This window comes from Wolffia australiana, chromosome 16, assembly GCF_029677425.1.
Source record: "Wolffia australiana isolate 7733 chromosome 16, ASM2967742v1".
Classification (NCBI taxonomy): domain Eukaryota; kingdom Viridiplantae; phylum Streptophyta; class Magnoliopsida; order Alismatales; family Araceae; genus Wolffia; species Wolffia australiana.
The window spans coordinates 344769-363713 of record NC_135850.1 but is presented as its reverse complement, the minus strand read 5'-3'; the positions used below and the strand labels follow the sequence as shown (position 1 = coordinate 363713).

General features: G+C 44.8%; 2 protein-coding genes across 2 annotated transcripts; both read left to right on the top strand.

The window, feature by feature from the left end:
* Positions 1-216: 216 nt before the first annotated feature.
* LOC144713805 (Pentatricopeptide repeat (PPR-like) superfamily protein) lies at positions 217-3300 on the top strand. Its single transcript, XM_078588497.1, has one exon. It carries the CDS (start codon positions 518-520, stop codon positions 3143-3145), a length of 2628 nt encoding a protein of 875 aa, XP_078444623.1. The 5' UTR covers positions 217-517; the 3' UTR covers positions 3146-3300.
* A 12530-nt stretch (positions 3301-15830) lies between these two features.
* Positions 15831-17882, top strand: LOC144713775 (pectinesterase 2-like). Its single transcript, XM_078588459.1, has 3 exons — positions 15831-16226; positions 16338-16931; positions 17022-17882. Exons 1-3 carry the CDS (start codon positions 15905-15907, stop codon positions 17708-17710), a joined length of 1605 nt encoding a protein of 534 aa, XP_078444585.1. The 5' UTR covers positions 15831-15904; the 3' UTR covers positions 17711-17882.
* The last annotated feature ends 1063 nt before the right edge of the window (positions 17883-18945 follow it).

The window sequence follows — 18945 nt, the reverse complement described above, 5'->3', positions numbered from 1 at the left end:
CCCCAATTTGAAATTGAACCCAAATTGCTCAAAATCACATGTGTTCCACCTCAAACATGCTCTTGATCCACTCTAGGAACTTAACTTATCTACACACGTTCCCAAACCAATGGATGAAATTTTTTTGATTCATGTATATGCATGTTCATCAAAATTAAATTCTCTAAATGGTTTGCCATATAAAATGAACTAGCTCCATCACCTAGTTTTCTCCCTTACATCTCTACTTCCAAGGCACAACGGCGACAAAGAAGACCCATGAAATTAGAAGAAAAATAAAACTCCTCTTTTGCTATGGTTCGCATTCAGGTGGAGCAGTCTCAGCCACAGAAGCTAGCGCGGGTCCGCCACGCCCTTGTTGGCGATAGAAGGGGCCCTCCCCACTCCTGCCCATGTTGGGCATGAAGCTTGCGACCCCAGCAGCTATGAGCTATGTACGAGGCGACGGGCGATTCCCGGCACAACGTTGATCGAAGAGCCCGCCAGTGAGCTCGAGCTGGCTCCGCCCACCTCGGCGATGGCGATGGATTTGCACGCCGTCCCCGGCGGCGGGCTCGAGCGCAGAAGCCCTCTTCTTCTGCCCGCGACGACCCTGAGCTGCTTCAAATCCCGTCAAACGCCGGCTCCCCCGGCGGCGATCCAACCCGCCCACGCCCGCCAGTCCGCGGACCAGAAGCTGAAGCGGCTGTCCCGAGATGGCAAGGTGGGCGAGGCCATCGCGGTGATCGAGGAGGAGGGCGCGAGCGTGGCGCCCAAGACCTTCATATCCCTCCTCCAATCCTGCATCGATTCCAAGTCCCTGGAGGAGGGACGGCGGCTCCACGCCAAGCTCCCCCTCGTCCGCAGCCCCAGCAGCTTCGTGGAGACGAAGCTCGTGAGCATGTACGCCAAATGCGGTCGCCTGGACGAGGCCCGCAAGGTGTTCGACGGAATGCGCGACAGAAGCCTCTTCGCGTGGTCGGCCATGATCAACGGGTACGCGCGGGAGCACAAGTGGGGAGACGTTCTGTCCCTCTTCTACGAGATGGTGGCGGAGGGCAAGGCCACCCCCGATGCCTTCCTCTTCCCCAAGTTCCTCCAGGCCTGCGCCAACCTCGGCGACGCCGACACGGGGCGGCTGCTGCACTCCCTGGCCGTGCGCTCCGGGCTGGCGGAGCTCGGCGTGGAGGCCCATGTCAGCAACTCCATCCTCGCCATGTACGCCAAGTGCGGCGACCTCGCCGCCGCCCGCCGCTTCTTCGACAAGATGGCCGCGCGGGACAGAGTCTCCTGGAATTCCCTCATCTCCGGCCACTGCCAGCGCGGCGAGCTCGACCAAGCCCTCTACCTGTTCGAGCTCATGCTCCGGGACGAGGGCATCGAGCCGGGGCTCGTCACCTGGAACATCCTCATCACCAGCTACAACCAGCTCGGCCAGCCCGACTCCGCCCTGGCGCTGATGAGCCAGATGGCCGACCGCGGGCTCGTCCCCGACGTGGTCACCTGGACCAGCATGGTGTCCGGGTTCGCCCAGAACAGCCGCCCCCAGAAGGCCCTCGAGCTCTTTTCCGAGATGGTGGCGGCCGGCGTGGCGCCCAACCACGTCTCCTTCGCCAGCGCCGTCTCCGCCTGCGCCACGCTCAAGGACTCGGCCGCCGGCGCGCAGCTACACGGCGCCGCCGCCAAGGCCGGGCTCGCCGACCGCCAGCTCGTGGGCAACGCCCTCACGGACCTGTACGCCAAGTGCGGGAGGCTGGACGAGGCTCGCCGGGCCTTCGACGGCACCGCCGAGCGGGACGTCTTCACCTGGAACTCTCTCATCGGCGGCTACGCGCAGGCCGGCTTCTGCGGCAGGGCCTACGACCTCTTCTCCAAGATGGAGGCCGCCGGGGTCCGGCCCAACGTCGTCTCCTGGAACGTGATGATCAACGGCTACCTCCAGGCCGGGGACGTGGACCAGGCCATGGACCTGTTCCGGGCCATGGACGGCGAGCCCAGCACCTCCTCTTGGAACTTGCTCGTCTCCGGCGCCATCCAGAACGGCCAGCGCGATCCCGCGCTCAGGATCTTCCGCCGGATGCAGGCCCTCGGCAAGCGCCCCAACCACATCACCCTCCTCAGCGTGCTCCCCGCCTGCGCCAACCTCTTCGGCCACCGCAAAGTCGAGGAGATCCACGCCGCGGCGCTCCGCGCGGGGCTGCTGCCCGACTCCGTCGCCCTCGCCAACTCCCTCGCCGACGCCTACGCCAAGTCCGGCGCGCTCGGCCGCGCCGAGAGGGTCTTCGACGGGCTGCTCGCCAGAGGGGACGTCCTGTCCTGGAACGCGCTGCTCGACGGGTACGTCCTACACGGGCGGGGGGCCGACGCCGTCCGGCTCTTCCGGCGGATGGTGAGGGGAGAGGCGGAGCCGGACCGGGGGACCCTCGCCGGGGCCATTCTGGGCTGCGGGCTCGCCGGGATGGTGGCCGAGGGGGAGGCCATCTTTGCCGGCGTGAAGCAGCCGGGCCCGGAGCACTGCGCCGCCATGGTCCATCTCTTGGGCCGCGCCGGCAGGGTGGCGGAGGCGGTGGGGTTCGTCGAGGGGCTGCCCGCGGAGCCCGACGGGAAGGTCTGGGCGGCGCTGCTCACGGCCGCCCGGGCCAACGGCGACGCCGCGGCGGTGCAGCTCGCCGTAGAGAAGCTTCTGCCGCTGAGGCCGAGGAGCTCGGCGCTGAGGCGGCTGGCCTCCCGGCTGCAGCTACCCGGCGCGGAGAAGAAGAGTAAGCTGGGCGGCGGCGGCGAGGGCGTGGTCTGCTGCTGGGTGTTGGCGAAGAACAGGGTCCACCCGGTCGGCGGGGAGGCGGGCGCCGCCGCGCTGAGCTCGGAGCCGGCGCGGAGGATGCTGGAGAGAATAGAGGAATGGATAGCGGAAGAAGGGCGGGACCGGCTGGTTGCCATGGACGAAGCGGAGGAAGCCGCTGCCTGTGAGAAGATGGCGCTCGGTTTCGCGCTCGCCCATGGGTCGGCCGGTGCGATTCGGATCGTGACGAATGTGCGATTATCTGGCGAGGGGCACGCCGCCGCCATGGCCGTCTCTCGGGAGTTTCAGCGGGAGGTCCTGCTCAAGGATCCCTCCACTCTGCATCGCTTTGTGGACGGGCGATGCTCCTGTGGCGACTACTGGTGATTTGTTCCTGCATGAGAGGAAGCTGCCCCCCCTGTAAACTGCCTGTAGATTGGTCCCCCATTTTTTTGGCCTCTGTGCTGAGACTGCCTGAGAGGGAGGAAGAGAGGAGAGATCAGAGTGTCTTGTCAATGAATACATAAACTTTTGATGATGGTGATGGGGCTATTTGGACGGGATACGGATGACGATTTCGGACGGATAAAATGGGACTGAACGAACATACGGTCAGTCATCCTAATCGTCATTGTATCTGTTTCGTCAGCGCCATAACTCTGTCATCAGTCCCGTTCCATCATTAGGCATGATTAACTTTGATTGAAAGCTCATCCCAAAATGGGTTAAAATGAAACGAGGGTGTTGACACAGGAGCATGCCAGCTCAGTAAAATACAAAAGCTCACCAAACTATTTTAAGCCCCCAGTTTCTCATTGCTAGATGTACAAGTAGTTGGGAAAAATATGAACCATTCATATGAATTTACATTGAAAAGTGTAATATTTCCAGTCATAAAATTATAAAATAAGCAACGAATGGCCTTTAAACGACATTTTGAACAAATATTTTATGTAAGTGTTTCTCAACTCATCAAGTTCCATTCATTGAAAGGTTTGTGCAGTAGGAAGATCTTGGGAAAGTCCATGACCATATTCATAAAATGTTTGTACATATTCTTGATCTTTTAATATTAAAGGCCCTTTTGCTGAAAACGTAGATGGGAACACTATTACATGATATTTATTCCAATTGCCTTGAAAAATCTTGAGCAGTTAAGATTTTCGTATAGCTTTAACCTGGTGCAAAATGTGGGGTGGATATGAATGGATGGAAATATCAACAGTAAGCTAGGGAAGTGGAAGAAAATCCTCTATCTAGAAGTTGGTAAAAGAGACTTGAGTCTTAGGTTTCATTTTTACTAAAATTCATTACAAAAGAGAGACAGAAAGGATTTTACCAACTTAAAGGATTTTAGTGCATTATTTTTTTTTTCTCATCTAGTATTTGAGTAACTGATAAAACATGTATGATGCATTTGGGGAAAAATCATTTTGATATCTGAAAAGATAAATTTTAGGTCAATATTTGCAATACTAAGTAAAAATTGTTGGATATACATAATATATATTAACATATGAATTACATCAATGTGATCCTTTATAAGACTGAGAATAGATACATGAAATGCAAACTATTTTTATATGTTTCAGGATATACCAGACTATCCTAGGGAATGCTCCTCTGTTGTGGTGTTCTGAAAAAAATCTGACCCTTTTCAAATGATAAAGGTTTTAATCGCATTTTACTTAAGTTTTTCTATACACTGATGTCTACATCAGCATACGAAGCATGCTAATGATAACAGATGAAATTTTAAAGAGGAAATATTGATTATCAATGACGACTTTAATTTAAATTTTTTGGTAGAAATACTTCCTTGTTGACAAGTTGTCATATGATGTCACTATCTTCTTTTGCTTTTCTTTTTAATTCTAATTGTACATCATTACAGTTTCTTTCTATCTTATTATTTACTTTATTCTTTTGCTTATAATTTTTTATTCATATAATCTTATCACCCCTTTCATTCATTCTTCTTACTTTTCTTTGTTCATTCCCCATTATCGTTTTTCCTATACTATTACAAAATTATTATGATTTTATTTTATTAATAGCTTGTTAGTTATTTTATTGAACCGTTATATAATGACCACTCATTTGAATAAAATCTTAGTCGTTTGAATAAATGTGAGCAATAAAATAAGATATTTTTTCAATCCATTTTGATTGATTTGAAATTCCAGATATCAAGTCAGTAACATAAAATTATATGTCATTACGTAGGTCAATCATGAAATCATAATGATAAATCTAACAATACAGTATAATTACACAACTACTCTATAATACATTATGGGGAATAAGGGCTAAATACATTGAAAGATAGGTGATTATTTTCTAGCTATATATGCCCTGAAATGATAGAAATCAATTTAGAAATGACATCAATTTTTTTTCAACTTCTAGAATATGGATTTTTATAGATTTTGTCTCATATCAGAACTGTGGTAATTTAATTTATAATATTTCACGTTATTTCATTTAATTTTTTGATACATAAAATAAATATTACCTCACTCTTTTTCCTTAGACGACAACATGTGTGACTGTGTGCATGACGGGGCCTTGTTTCGTAGTTAGGGACCTGCAAAAGTGATATATCTTCTTGTACGATCATCATGCACTGGGCTCCCTTGCTGTTCTCCAAAACTGGATAATTTTTTTTGAATCTTGATTAAGCTTGAAATGGGTGTGCACAAAGACGACACCAGCATGGACTGGTTAGTGAACACTTTTTCTGTGTGGCCTAGAAGCTGTAGAGCATACGACTACACACATACCCTGCTATAGCGGGAAATGTAGGATGTAGGCTTTTGTCAAATGGCTGCAGCTAGAACCAGAGAGGAAGATAGGAGTAACAATAGGAGATTGTGTAGATGGAGTTTTGAGCAGAAAATAAAGGAATTATTTTTAAAATTGTAGAGAGATAAATTAAAGAATAAAACATATATTATGGACGTAATGTGATCTTATTGACAGAAGTTGATAGAAAGGGGTGAATAGAGAGATAATAAAATGATAATGTATTAATAACAAATTTAAACGGTGTATATTGTGTAGCCTGCAAGCCAATCACACTTCTGTGTCTCATTTATGATGATTTAATTGAACTTGATTCATTTTTATGTGGATGTGATGTTTATATGAAGTTCTTAATGCCTCCAAAGAATAAGTATATTATCATGAGAACATAGTTATTTTGGTCGCATGTACTTGAGCATGTATTCCAAGTGTTCTTATTCAAAAGATACTGCAGATCAATATAGATGTAAAAGATAAAAATACCATCTAGTCTGGCCTATATAATGACTATGGATGATCTTGTAACCATTAATGAGGAGATAATAATGATAGATAGTGTGCGCTCTTTAAGGGTTCATATATTTGAATACTTGAATGATATTGTACCTAACTCTCACTCAGGTTGATTCATGTAAGAGTTCTTTGATGAAAAAGTCAGTCATTATAGCACTCACTAGTCTTTAAGCTTATATTCTCAATACCCTTTTTCTTGAAGGATACTTGAGAAGGCATCAATATATCTGGACATAATACCACAATCTATTCTCACTCATATGATGAGTATTACTGGTGACATAGCTTTTATTATGGAGATAATAATGATAGATGATGGATACTCTTTAGTAGAAAAAGTTCACTAAAAAAACCTTCAAAGGTATTATACCAAAATGTGAATAAGGGTGATTCACATCATGATTTCTTAAGCAGTCATTAGACAGAAGACACCAAAGACGTCTTGTGGAGGGACGATTATACTTTGACTATAGTCTACCAGCTCCTAATCATGTAATTCCAAATAGACTTAGTTTGGATTCACCAAGAACTTCACAAAGATGATTGAGTGGTCAAGATGGGATTTTCTTCCCTCTATATGTAAATTTTAGAGAAGAACTCTCTAATGATTTCCCAATTTATTTATACTAGTTGGGATTATCAGTTAGTGTTTAAACTTTAACCATACCTTATGTCATCTTAGGAGCATCAAAATGATAGGTATAATAGATATAAGGTAACTGGTTATAGCTGGCTCCATGAAAGAGTTATCATTCTCCTCTGGATTTTTTAGGGCCTGAGGTGTAGCAAATGGATTAAATCCCCTTAGATGAGTTATTCTATTCATTGATAAAGTTTACTAATACAGTTGGCCAATAAAATTATTTGGCCATGAAATTCATTAAGTAGACTGATACATGGGCCTAAAGGAGCACATGCATAAAACCTTCAACATTGGTGAATTCAACACTAATTTTGAAGACTTTTATGATTTTTCTCAGAGTACTTGGCTTTATGAATTATTTTTAGGTCATATAAATAGGAGAAGGTGCCTACATTTGATACCCATTTTAGACATTCTTGAATCCCTTCTCCTCTTTTCTCTTGCTCTTCTCAAGTGTTACTTTCTCTGATACAAGATGATTAGGAACAACGCTCCAATTTCTGGTGGCACAGTTCAAGGAAATAAGAAGACAATGTAGCATGGTAAAGATTCGGAGAATAAGTCTAGAGGCCAGATATCTCAAAAATAAGAAGATAATCATTCAAGAAACCAATTTTTTGTATAAGTTGTTCAATGCCAGATGTATGATCCTTTAGCTTTGGTTCAGTTATTTATGCACAATCTATTTCAGATCACTGATAAAACAAAAAAAAAACATTGAAGCGAATGGATGGGGTGATGGGGTGTGATCATATATAGTTCCTTAGATTCTGATATTCATGCCTTTAATCTTGAATGTCTCTCCTTTATTTCAAATCCTTATTTTTTTGTGATCAAACTTTTTGTGCACAAAAGGCAAAGAACGATGAATAAACACTTCCAAAACCTTAAATCTACCAGGTCAAATAAACCAGATACTGGAATACATAATGAAACATCCTGGATGTCATGTCTGGGATGTGATAGGATGCATGAAAATGGTGTTAGATGAATCTGTGATATATACATACTCATGTCTTCCTGTCCATCACAAGTCCCTAGATGTTTTGGAAATCATCATACTTGTGTCACCCATCACGGGCCCCCTTGTCCCATCCTCATCTCATCACCAGATGTAATGCACCATGGGACGACCTCTCTTTCCCTCTTTTGATGTCTCTCACAGTTTCCCTTTATCTCCCTCTACATTTCTCTTTGTGTGTCTCTTGCTTTCTTTCTCACTTTCGGTATCTTTTTCACTCCTCTATCTCTCTCAATCTCTCTTTCTCTTCTCTCTCTCTCTTGGTATCTCTCTCCAACCCTCTATAGGTATTTCTCTCATATTTCTTGGTCTCTTTTCTTCTTCTATTTGTCAATTTCTATTTCTCTCCTTTTTTTTCTTTCTCTCCCCTTCTTTTATCTGATGGAAATATGTGTGGCCCGCAGGCCAATCACACATTCCACATCTCGTTCCATGTTCATCAATAGAACATATTCATTATAGTGCACGTGTGATGCTTATAATGAAGTCCATGAATACATGATTGGACTTAGTGAATTATGATGAAATCGTAATACGGAGATCACTAGTCTTTAAGCATGTGTTCTAAACATTCCTATTCAAAGGATACGCGAGAACAACATCGAAGTATCCAGATAAAATAGCACTATCGGTATAATACCATTCAGAGATTTGTACGGATCAATTCAGTGATTGGCTTAGACCTGAGACACCAAAGACATCTTGTGGACGGACGGTTGTACTTTGGCTATGGCCAATGAGTCTCTAATCATGAGATTCTGAATGGTCTTAGTTTGAGTACATCAAGAAGTTCACGAAGAAAATTGAGTGGGCAAGATGGGATCGACCACCCTCGATATAAGAGGTGACAACTCAAGGAAGAGGATGCGATGAAGTCCTTGGCCAAGGTAGTGAAATATCAGAGAAGAGTTCTCCGATGATTTCTGAGTGCATTAGTACTAACTCGGATGACCGATTAGGGTTTGATAGTTGACCATACCCTAAGTTGTCAAAGGAGCGTCAAGTGGATGAGGGATTATACATACACGGTAACTGATGACGAACAGGTTCCATGAGTGAGTCGATACACACTCCTTTGTATCTTCTAGGACACGAGGTGTAGCTTGGCACCCCACGTGTCAGAGACTGACCTATCGATTGGGTTAGATCGATCCGACATTAATTAATCTATATGACGATATAGTTAATTAATCTTGAAGGCCAATAAAGGTTATTGGGCCGCTGGAGTCATTAACTAGACTAATACATGGGCCTAGAGGGTCGTACGCAAATGGTCTTTTGGACGTCACAAGATATACTTTAGTTTTGGGGATTTTTATGAAAAATACCCATTTAGTATAAATAGGGGAAGGCCCTGAACGAAATTCACCCAAGCCAGAATTGTTTAGGGGCCTTTCCCCTTCTTCTCCCTTCTCCCCACAATCCCTCTCCATGCCCGATGCGATTGGGATGACGTAATGACAACGGTGGAGGTATAACGGGCTCGTCAAGGAGAAGAAGGAGATTCGACGTGCCGAGGATCGCATGGATACGTCTAGAGGCTGCACACTTGAGAAGTTCCACTCGTCTCGCTCCGACATTTATGAAGGAAAAAATATGGTGTAAAGTATCATTGTTATTTTCGCTTCAATCAAATAAAATTTTTTATGTGTCAACTTAGTCAAAATCGTAGTGTTGAGCAAGGTCGTCTCCACAGGGATTGGCACTTTGAGATAGAATTAGACTAATGAGTAGAATGGTCAAGAAAGGATAGGGAGGAATTTATTAATGATATTTATAAAGAAAGTCCTCCCTAAAGATTTTATATTGATCTCAGACTTTATACATGAAAAGAGGAAGTAGATTAGTGATTTTGGAATATTTTTATGGAGTTTTTAGAGATCAAATAGTAGGGGAAAAAGAAAGTTGAATGTACGGTTGCAAGGTGTTTTTTGAAATGTATGAAAGAGGATTTGAGATTCTTGTTTCTGTTTTGCTCGAAATCGATTCAATTCGATTTCGAGAATTAGATTGAGGTTAATTCCTCAATATTTCTAAGTAAGAAATGATCTATTGATCTAAACAGACACAAAAATATCATCTTATCGGATTTGGTGGAGGATGGAGGTTGCCAACGGCTTCAGACCTCTGTTCCGGCCGCGTCTTCCTTCAGGTAAGAAAGTTGATCTTCCTTTGAGTTTCTTCCTCCTTCAGCACTCCCTTCAGGTCACTGAGCTGTCACCACGGATGACCGGGAGAACCAGAACGAGAGAAGGGGAAAATGGGCACCCCGCCGTGCAAAAAGGATGTAATTTTTATAGATTTCAACTCGGCGCAAAAAGATCCGGTTTTCCGGCGATTCACAACCACTTTATAGGTGAGGAATGGTCGGATGACCTTCCTGACCGGTATGGGACCATTCCGGCGACATCTCCGGTGACCGAGCGGTGGAAATCCGCCTTCTCATCGCCGGAGTGATATCGCCAGCCACGAAGACAGTGGTCGATGGTGAAGAAAATGCGGAGATCCCCTGGCCGTTAGATCTGAGTCATTAGGGGTTCAACGGCTACGATTAAATCGTAGCCGTGGACCCCTTTAAGTTCGGTAGAACCTCGCTCCGTCAACGAGCCATGTCAGCCATGAGAATCTAGTTGGATGCATCAGATTTGTCCACGTCGGTGCTTCGGGATGAGTTGTAATTTGATGAAGGCGAAAATGGGGTTTTAATTGTCGTTGTTATTTTTGCTTCGATCAAATAAAAATTTGTATGTGTAAACTTACTCAAAATTGTATAGAGATGAGCAAGGTCGTCTCCACAAGGATTGGCACTTAGAGCTAGAATTCACTAGTGAGCAGGAGAGTCAGCAAACACCACTAGGTGTTTGTTGTAGTGTTTAAGAGAGAATAGGGAAGAATTGAATAATGATTTTTATAAATGAAGACATCCCTATAGATTTTATTTAGACCTCAGATTTTATAGATAGATAGAGGGAGTAGATTAGTGATTTTGGGATATTTTTGTGAATGTTTAGAGGTCGACTTGTAGGAGAAAATGCAGGGGCAAATACTAAAGTGCAAATGTTTGAAAAAACGCCTAGCAGAGTATTTGAGATTTTTATGGTTTTTTATAAGGAACGAGATAAAACTTTTAAGGTATTTATCAGAGTATGGATGTAGCTTAGGAATTATATCTTCCTAGAGTTTATTATATATTTTTATAGAATTTTAATTTGTTTAAAAGTATTTAAAATGGCGGTTTAAAAGTCGTTCAGAGGATGTGCATAACAAGTGTTTGAAGAAATGGCTTAGAGACGATTTGGGATAGTTTGTGTTTTTGCTCGAAATCGATTCAATTCGATTTCGAGAAAAAAAAACGAATAAAAGGTGTGTTTTCTAGATTAAACTTCTATGCTTAGAACAATCGAAATACTTACCGGATTTTTGCGCCGACTCGGAGTCGCCAACGGCTCCAGACTCCGCTCAGGTCGCGTCGTCCTTCAGGTAAGGATTTCTTCTCCATCTTCTTCCTTTCTCTCTTATAATCTCCCTTCAGGTCATGGCTCTATCACCGCCGTTGACCGAGAGACCGAGGAGAACGATAAGAAGGCGGAGGATCTTCTCCTCTGGTGATTAAATTTCAAAATGCTCAATTCAATGTTCCGGTGGCGAAAGATGTTTTCTTTCAGTGATTTACATCCTTGTATAGGTCAGGAATGGTCGGAAGACCTTCCTGACCAGTATGGGATTATTCTGGCGACGTCTCTGGCGATCAATCAGCGGAAATCCGCCTTCTTGTCGCCGGAGTGACGTCGCCGGCGACAAAGATGGTGGGTGGATGAAGAAGATAATCGGAGGTTGTTATGACCGTCTGATTTCCTTTCTAGAGGGTCCAACGGCTATAATTAAATTGTAGCCGTGGAACCCCGTTAGTTCCGGTGGACGCTTGCTGCATCAGTGGCGCCACGTCAGCTCCGGGTTTCTACGTGGCCTCTTTTGATTCGTCCACGGCAGCACGTTTGGATGAGCTGTCGACCTGAAATAAGAGAAAAGAAAAGAAATAAAATAGAGGGATGATCTTGACCGTTGATCTTCCGAAAGAAGATCAACGGTCAAGATTATAACGTTTAATTAAGTAGGCCCATTTCGATACGGGCTTCGGGCCAGGTCGGCTCGAAGCCTGTTCAACATTTTTTAGTTTATTTTCTTTTAAATCGTGGCCAGATGGGCCGCGATCTATCCCTTAGAACCTCTGGCCCGACTTGCTCACACCTGCGATATGGGATTTCGCAATCCCATATTGCTTGTTTTAAAAACTATGAATGGTATATAATTCTTGCAATTCTTCACTTGTAGAATTATAAAACACACACTTACCTTGGGCGCTGATAATACTCCTTCACTCGCTTTGAGGCGCGGCTGTTGGCTAGGCTTGTGCTGCGCGTGCCGCCTGCGCCTGCGGTCTTCGCTATGGCTATGGGCAGCGCGTGCGGTGCACTCGGCTTGGCTGCGCCTTGGCGTTTGAGGTCCCCTTTTTTATTTATGATATTTATATTTAATATTCTTTTTCCTTTATAATTTTTTTCTCTTTTTTTTTCTTTGTATTTAACCATCAAATTTCATACTATGCTTATAAGCACACAAAAACCTATTAAAATGGGACATTTTACGTAATGAACGAATATTTTCATAAAAGTGGAATTTAACATAAAATGCATGTTTCTTTCATTTAAAATGACTTCATAACTTCCTAATACATGTCGATTTACATGCATATTATGTTACTCGTCAGGTATCCAAGAAATCACGGATTCGATCCATGCAAAGGTACTTCGTTTCAATGTTCTTGTTGATGTCGTTCGATTTGTTCAAGTATTCCATATCTAGGCCTCTAGAACCCATCTTCCAGGATCCTCCTTCACTAGCACATCATCTGTCACTAACATTTTGTCCCCTCATCCTCACCGTGACCATCACATCCTATGTCATGCCTATGGTATCATGATGAATGGTGTGACGGATAATGTTTGTCATTGTCTATCCTAGAGAGCCTTATGTTTCCACTAAATTTTATAATAAATGAGGAGACAGAAAAAGGGGCAAACAAAATTTATGCACAGGGCATAATTACAACACTGCCCCTTTTAATTTTTCAAACTTCTTCTCTTATTATATAAATTGTTGAGTGCTTCTTCAAATGAGTTTTTTTATCCTTTCTTATAGGGAAGCTAGATGGCTTATTGAATGGAGTCAGGTTGTGCCTTATACCACCAACTTCTCCTTTGAAGCTCAAAATTGAAAATGATCCATCCTCATTCGATATACCACATAAGTGGCTGTCAGATCCAACATGGTGTTATAGCCCATAGATAAGCCTTTCTTTTAATTCTAATAATTTTTTTTACTCATGGAACATGGAAATATTTATCAGGAGGCATTCATAAGTGTGAAAGTAAAAATATGTTCAGGATTATTGAGGTGTGTGGTCAATTGAGAGTGGTCTGCTTTATTTATGACCCCAATTCACTTATCCGAACAGCTGGGCCGTCATCAAACTGTGATATATCAAAAAATAATAGTTTTTTATTTTCTCTCTTTTTCTACGTTGTAATAAAGTTATAATTCATTTAAAGACAACAAATCATTTAAAAAAATTAATAAATTACATGATCATAGTCAAAACTCAAAAAATAATTATAATATATATATTTTCATCTCATGACTAAAAACTGAAATAGATGACTCACATCACAGAAAAATTATTACCCCCTAATCGTAAATATGTAGGTATTAAACCAATAATGTTTTTGTAATTTTTCTAAATATTTGGACAAATATACAGTGCATTGATTGATCTTTAGAAAATGTATAAATCAGAGATTAAGTGGTACTTAATGATTAGACAGTAATTAGTAATAAAAATACATGCATTCAATTTCATGGATAATAGTTTCAAACCATAAGGAGATTTTTTTGAAGAATACTAAAATCTCATTGAGGTTGAATTATGGTATAGTAATAAATTAAGAAATGGTTGAATAATAGAGTTATTTATGAAAATTCAGATATTACATGGGTGATTTTAACTCATATTGGACCAAATGAAATCAGGATAACCCTGAAGAAATTGGTCAAAGCGATGAAGTGAAAACCAGATCAAAGAATACTTTGTGACTTTGGATTTAAAAGGTCATTTCTTCCCTGCCATTCACTAATAAGAAATTATCAAAATTTTAACCGCAGAAGTTGTTTTGGTTCTTAGAGAGCTATTTAGGTAAAAAGCAAATATGTATTCCCAAAGATGGTGACAATAAAATAACATCAACCAACCTTGTCAGCATTTTATGAAAAAAGTATGCTAGCAATTGGGTTTTTTAATCCCCAGGTACTTTCAAATGTGCTTGGGTGATATAATTAATTTTTAGGGTAGCTGTCATGATTTATAAAATAATTAATTTTTTGTGGACGATGTTTATAAGTTTGGACCATCATTCAATAAAACCTAAATTTTTTAAAGATACCATGAATGACTCTATTCAAGTCCTTTCATTTTCCTTATGATTTTTAAAAAACTTGAATGATTTTAATTAATGACAATTTTATTTCACAAAAAGATTCATTTGGATTGTTTTCAGACGTAAGACGTAATCTGGTCAGATTACTTGTAAATTCTTCCAAAATCAAATAAAAAAGAAGTTCATTGGCCAAAATAAAGCTAAACACAGAAAAAGACGGCGTCGTAATCCTTGACTGGCGTCGGATGATTTCATAGGATATTGATTATTTCCAAAAAGAAGTTTGATATATTTAAAATGATTATTTTAATAAAGTACCTGCACTCTGACTCCTAATTTGAGAAAGTTTCACTTACCTCGTCCAATCAGGATATGAAACTTTGATTTTCAAGATGCCGTACCAAACAACTCATCCAACCAAATCGGTAAACATCATCCGAACAAGAAGTCTCCCAATATGTGAGCATGGCATCATATCGCATTAGAGTTTGGCCGAACTAGAAGTTTCCCAATCTTTGCATTTCCATAACGCTTCAGAACAACCTCCCCCACAAAAAAAGTTATAGAGTTGACTTCGAGATACATCCGGCAGATTTCTCTTTTCCCTCGTGGGAAGTGAGGAAGTTCTACTGATTAAAAAGTGGTCCTCTTGAAGATGATGGATGGCCTGCTCGTGGGTATTTCCTGCCCAAAAATACGGAGCGGTCCTCGGCCGTATTACCTGGACAACAATATGGAGAGAAGGGAGACGGCCAGAACGTCAATCAAGTAATGCTTGTCGGCGCCGTCCGTTGCTGCAGAGCAGGATAGATTTATTACGAGTCGTCCCTGGTCACGACGGGAGGTGAACAGCCAGCCACGCGGACACCCATGATCGCAAAGGAATTCATGGTGGGATAGGTAGGCGCGGTCGGTGATAGTTCCTTTGCCTGCTTCGTTGTGCGGCCATGGCTCAAATTATTCGGCCACTGCCGTGTGAGAGAGGGCTCTGAGTCTCATGCCTCGCAGGGGAGTACCGACGGTCCTCAACGTGATGGTCCTTCCCTAGGGTCCGATTATCTGACCCTTCTCGCACTCACAAGCTTGCATGCGGGTAGATTCGGCAGAATGAAGAATTAACTGGGCTGCTCCCAATCATGCAGATGCCCGGCTTCTCCAACAGAAAACCATGGCCGTGAGATTTGATTCCAACTAGGGGTTTCTGAGCCATACAGTAGTATCCTAGATAATGTAGAGGTTGGGTTTCTGTCGCCTCGTAGTCTGCGATAATTTAAGCAGATAGCGGACCTTGCGAAGTTACTCGTTCAATCCTACCCGCTCTCTGATTAGATGTGCGTGCAATTCGGGGCCCATGTTCTCACATCTACGACCCGATTTGAAGTTGTGGGGATTTGATCTTCTATGACCTGACATCGAAGGTGACCTCTTAACGCGTAAGGCCTACCAGCTCATCGAGGCTTCGCGCTTCTCACAGAGGCGGAATCAAGCGGGGTTTTTTATCGTTCCTGGGACTTGACCCGTCACCCACCAGAGCGGAGTCGATGTCCTCGATGGCTACAAGTATTGACTCCACGAGTTAATAAAACCCCGCCCCGTGAAGGGACGCAAATAGTTGTGCTGTGGCCTGCGCTTGCGCTTAGGGCGGAGTGCAGAGTGATTCTGTCTGGAGAGGAATGGCCTGGCGCGGGGGCTATTATTCCGGCTCGTTCTTCCCAAAGCCATGGCTTCTTCTTTGTCTGTGCGTTCAGGTGGTGCTTCACCTTTGGATTGCGCCCGCCCGGGGAGAGGATATTCATAGACTGTGCGAATACACTCGCTTTCCCAGAGACTGCGTTGACGCGTTGCTCCCTCGACAACAGTCAGCGTCCGCCGTCGATGACGTTTCCACCGCTGCGTTAGCTCTTGTGGACACTATCATGGAGGAGATGACGAAGCCGGGGCTTACCATACTCTCTCTGGAGGCATCGGAAGCGGCGGGGGCTGCGGAAGCAGTTGGTAGGCAATCTTCCGCTATGAGCGTTTTCGTAGTTTTGTAATTTTTTTTCCGGACCAAGTCTTGCGAACGAATAAAGGACGCTTTATCGGCGCGCTTGCATGGACTCGCAGAATACTGCAAGGAGCTCATGGAGATGTCCTTTCGGAGGCTGAACCAGACCATGAAAGCGCTAAAGTCAGCGCCGTCGAAGAAAAAGGAGGACATCCGGACGTGGCTGAGCGCCGTGATAACGTTCCAGGAAACGTGCAAAGACGCCGCCGAAGAACTTCCAAGCCACCAATCGAAACTGATGTCGACGAAGATGAAAAGCCTGGCGGCGCTGTCCAGCAACGCCCTCGCCCTCGCTAATCGCATTCCGAAAACTTCCGTTGACGAAAGCTCCCTGTATCGTTCCTCGGAGGCGCGTTTACCATCCTGGGTCACCAAGAAGAACTTCACTCTCCTTGCTAGCGCCGACACAAAGGCAAGTGCGGTCGTAGCGGCCGACGGCTCCGGCGATTTCACGTCGGTAATGGAGGCGCTCGATGCCACGGCCTCTCAGGACGGCCGCCGCGTGATCTTGATAAAGGCCGGCTTCTACAAAGAGAAGATCAGGATAACCCACGACGATGTCACTTTGGTCGGAGAGGGCAAGTACTCAACGATCATCTCCCACGATTCAAGCGTCGGCGGCGGCACGAACATGCCCGACACGGCGACCGTCGGTAAATCTACTCTGGAGAATTAACAACTCGTTCAACTATCAAACTTCTCTAATTATCGCTGCTCACCAATTTGTCTCCTTGTAATTCCAGTCGTGACGGGGGACCGGTTCATGGCGATGGACATCGGGTTCGTGAACTCGGCGGGCCCTTACAAAGGCCAGGCGCTCGCGCTCAGGCTCATCTCCGACCGCGCAGTGCTCTTCAGGTGCAGCATTCAGGGTTACCAAGACACGCTCTTTGCCCAGTCTCTGAGGCAGTTCTACAGAGACTGCGACATCATGGGAACCATCGACTTCATCTTCGGAAACGCCGCGGCCTTCTTCCAGAACTGTAACCTGATCTTCCGGCGGCCGAGGACCGGCGCCTTCAACGCCATGATGGCCAACGGCCGCACGGACCCAGGGCAGAACACCGGCTTCGTAGCTCAGAAGTGCAACGTTCAGGCCGGCTCCGACCTATTCCCCACTCGCTATTCGGTACGATCTTATCTGGGTCGGCCCTGGAAGAAATACTCTCGCGCGGTCATTATCCAATCCAATATCAACAACTTTATTCAGCCCGAGGGCTGGTCCGAGTGGTCAGGCGGGTTCGCCCTCCACACGCTCTATTTCGCCGAGGGGCTCAACGCGGGCGGCGGCGCGGGAACCTCGGGACGGGTCTCTTGGCCGGGGTTTCACTTAATCAGCGCCGCAGAGAGCTCCGATTTCACCGTCTCGAACTTCATTCAAGGATCGTCGTGGATTCCTTCCACTGGCGTGACCTACGTACCTGGCCTATAACGGGTCTACCCGACTAAGGAAAGCCGTTGATCTCCACTTGATCATTCTGGAGACGGTGGCGCTTCTGAAGGTCGACTGGAAGGTTGCGTTATCATTTACTTTCCCGGACGTGTAATTCGCTTACATCCTGTGGCTTGATTCTGAACTACTGGTGCTTAATTGTTTCCTAAAACTTGCGCAATTCGCTTGATTTGGTTCTTATTGACGATGTGGACAGTGGGGGAGAGATTTCTTCTAAGGCTCACTGAAATTAAGTTGCAATCCTCTAGCATGCCCCTCCTAACACGCCTCATCTGTCTATAGTCTTTCAGGCCCCGGTGGCTGATGCATACTTCTCATCAGAACTGTCGGTTGTGAGACTGATTGAACCGAAGCCATAAAACCAATTTCAAACATATGAAAAGAGACAACGGCTCGCTGGCTCGCCTTGTCATTTGAAATTGATTTTAACATGTACGGATAAACAGGAAGAAACATCAACTCAATCTCGTGTTCTATCATCTCTCCGAGCATCCGACGTTGAATCACCGTTTTTCACCTCTAATCTCACCGACAGAGTGGCCCCGCGATAAAACGAAAGACTGGACCCCGTTTCGGGTGTGGACAAAACGATGGAATGATAAGGATGCTTTAATGACGACCGGCCGAGGACGACCACTGTCGTGACGGGGGCGATAATTCGCATCAACGACGGGGACTACGATAGTAGTCAACCGTGCAGCGGACTGCGGTTGTCGTGGACAACGTGGATGACGAACGTCATCGATGGAGATGGCGACCGTCATCGAAGGGAACTATAACGATGTCGACTGCTGCCCACGTCGCTCTCTCTCACTCTTTCTCTCTCTGTCTCTCTGCCCTCACCCTCTCTCCCTCTCTTGTGTTCTCTCTCGTTCTCTCTCTCTCTCTATACATGTATATCGCTCTCGCTCTATTTCGTCCATTAAGTGATCCATTCGACCGTCATCTGTTCCGTTTTTCATCACATACGAATGACGGGCTGATGACGGAATGGTGATGATCACGAATCAGCGACGGTTGATGATTAAGACGAAACGAAATGCAGGATGACTGAATGGATGCCCATTCTGTCCGTCCAAAATCCTCATCCGTAATTCCTCCAAAAAGTCTAATTTAATCTTCCCAGAAAATTGCAGATGTAAGCGCGCAAAATCCCATTCTTTTGCACCCTTCTGGGCTCCATGAATTACCATCTTCTCGGAGGAGAGACCTCA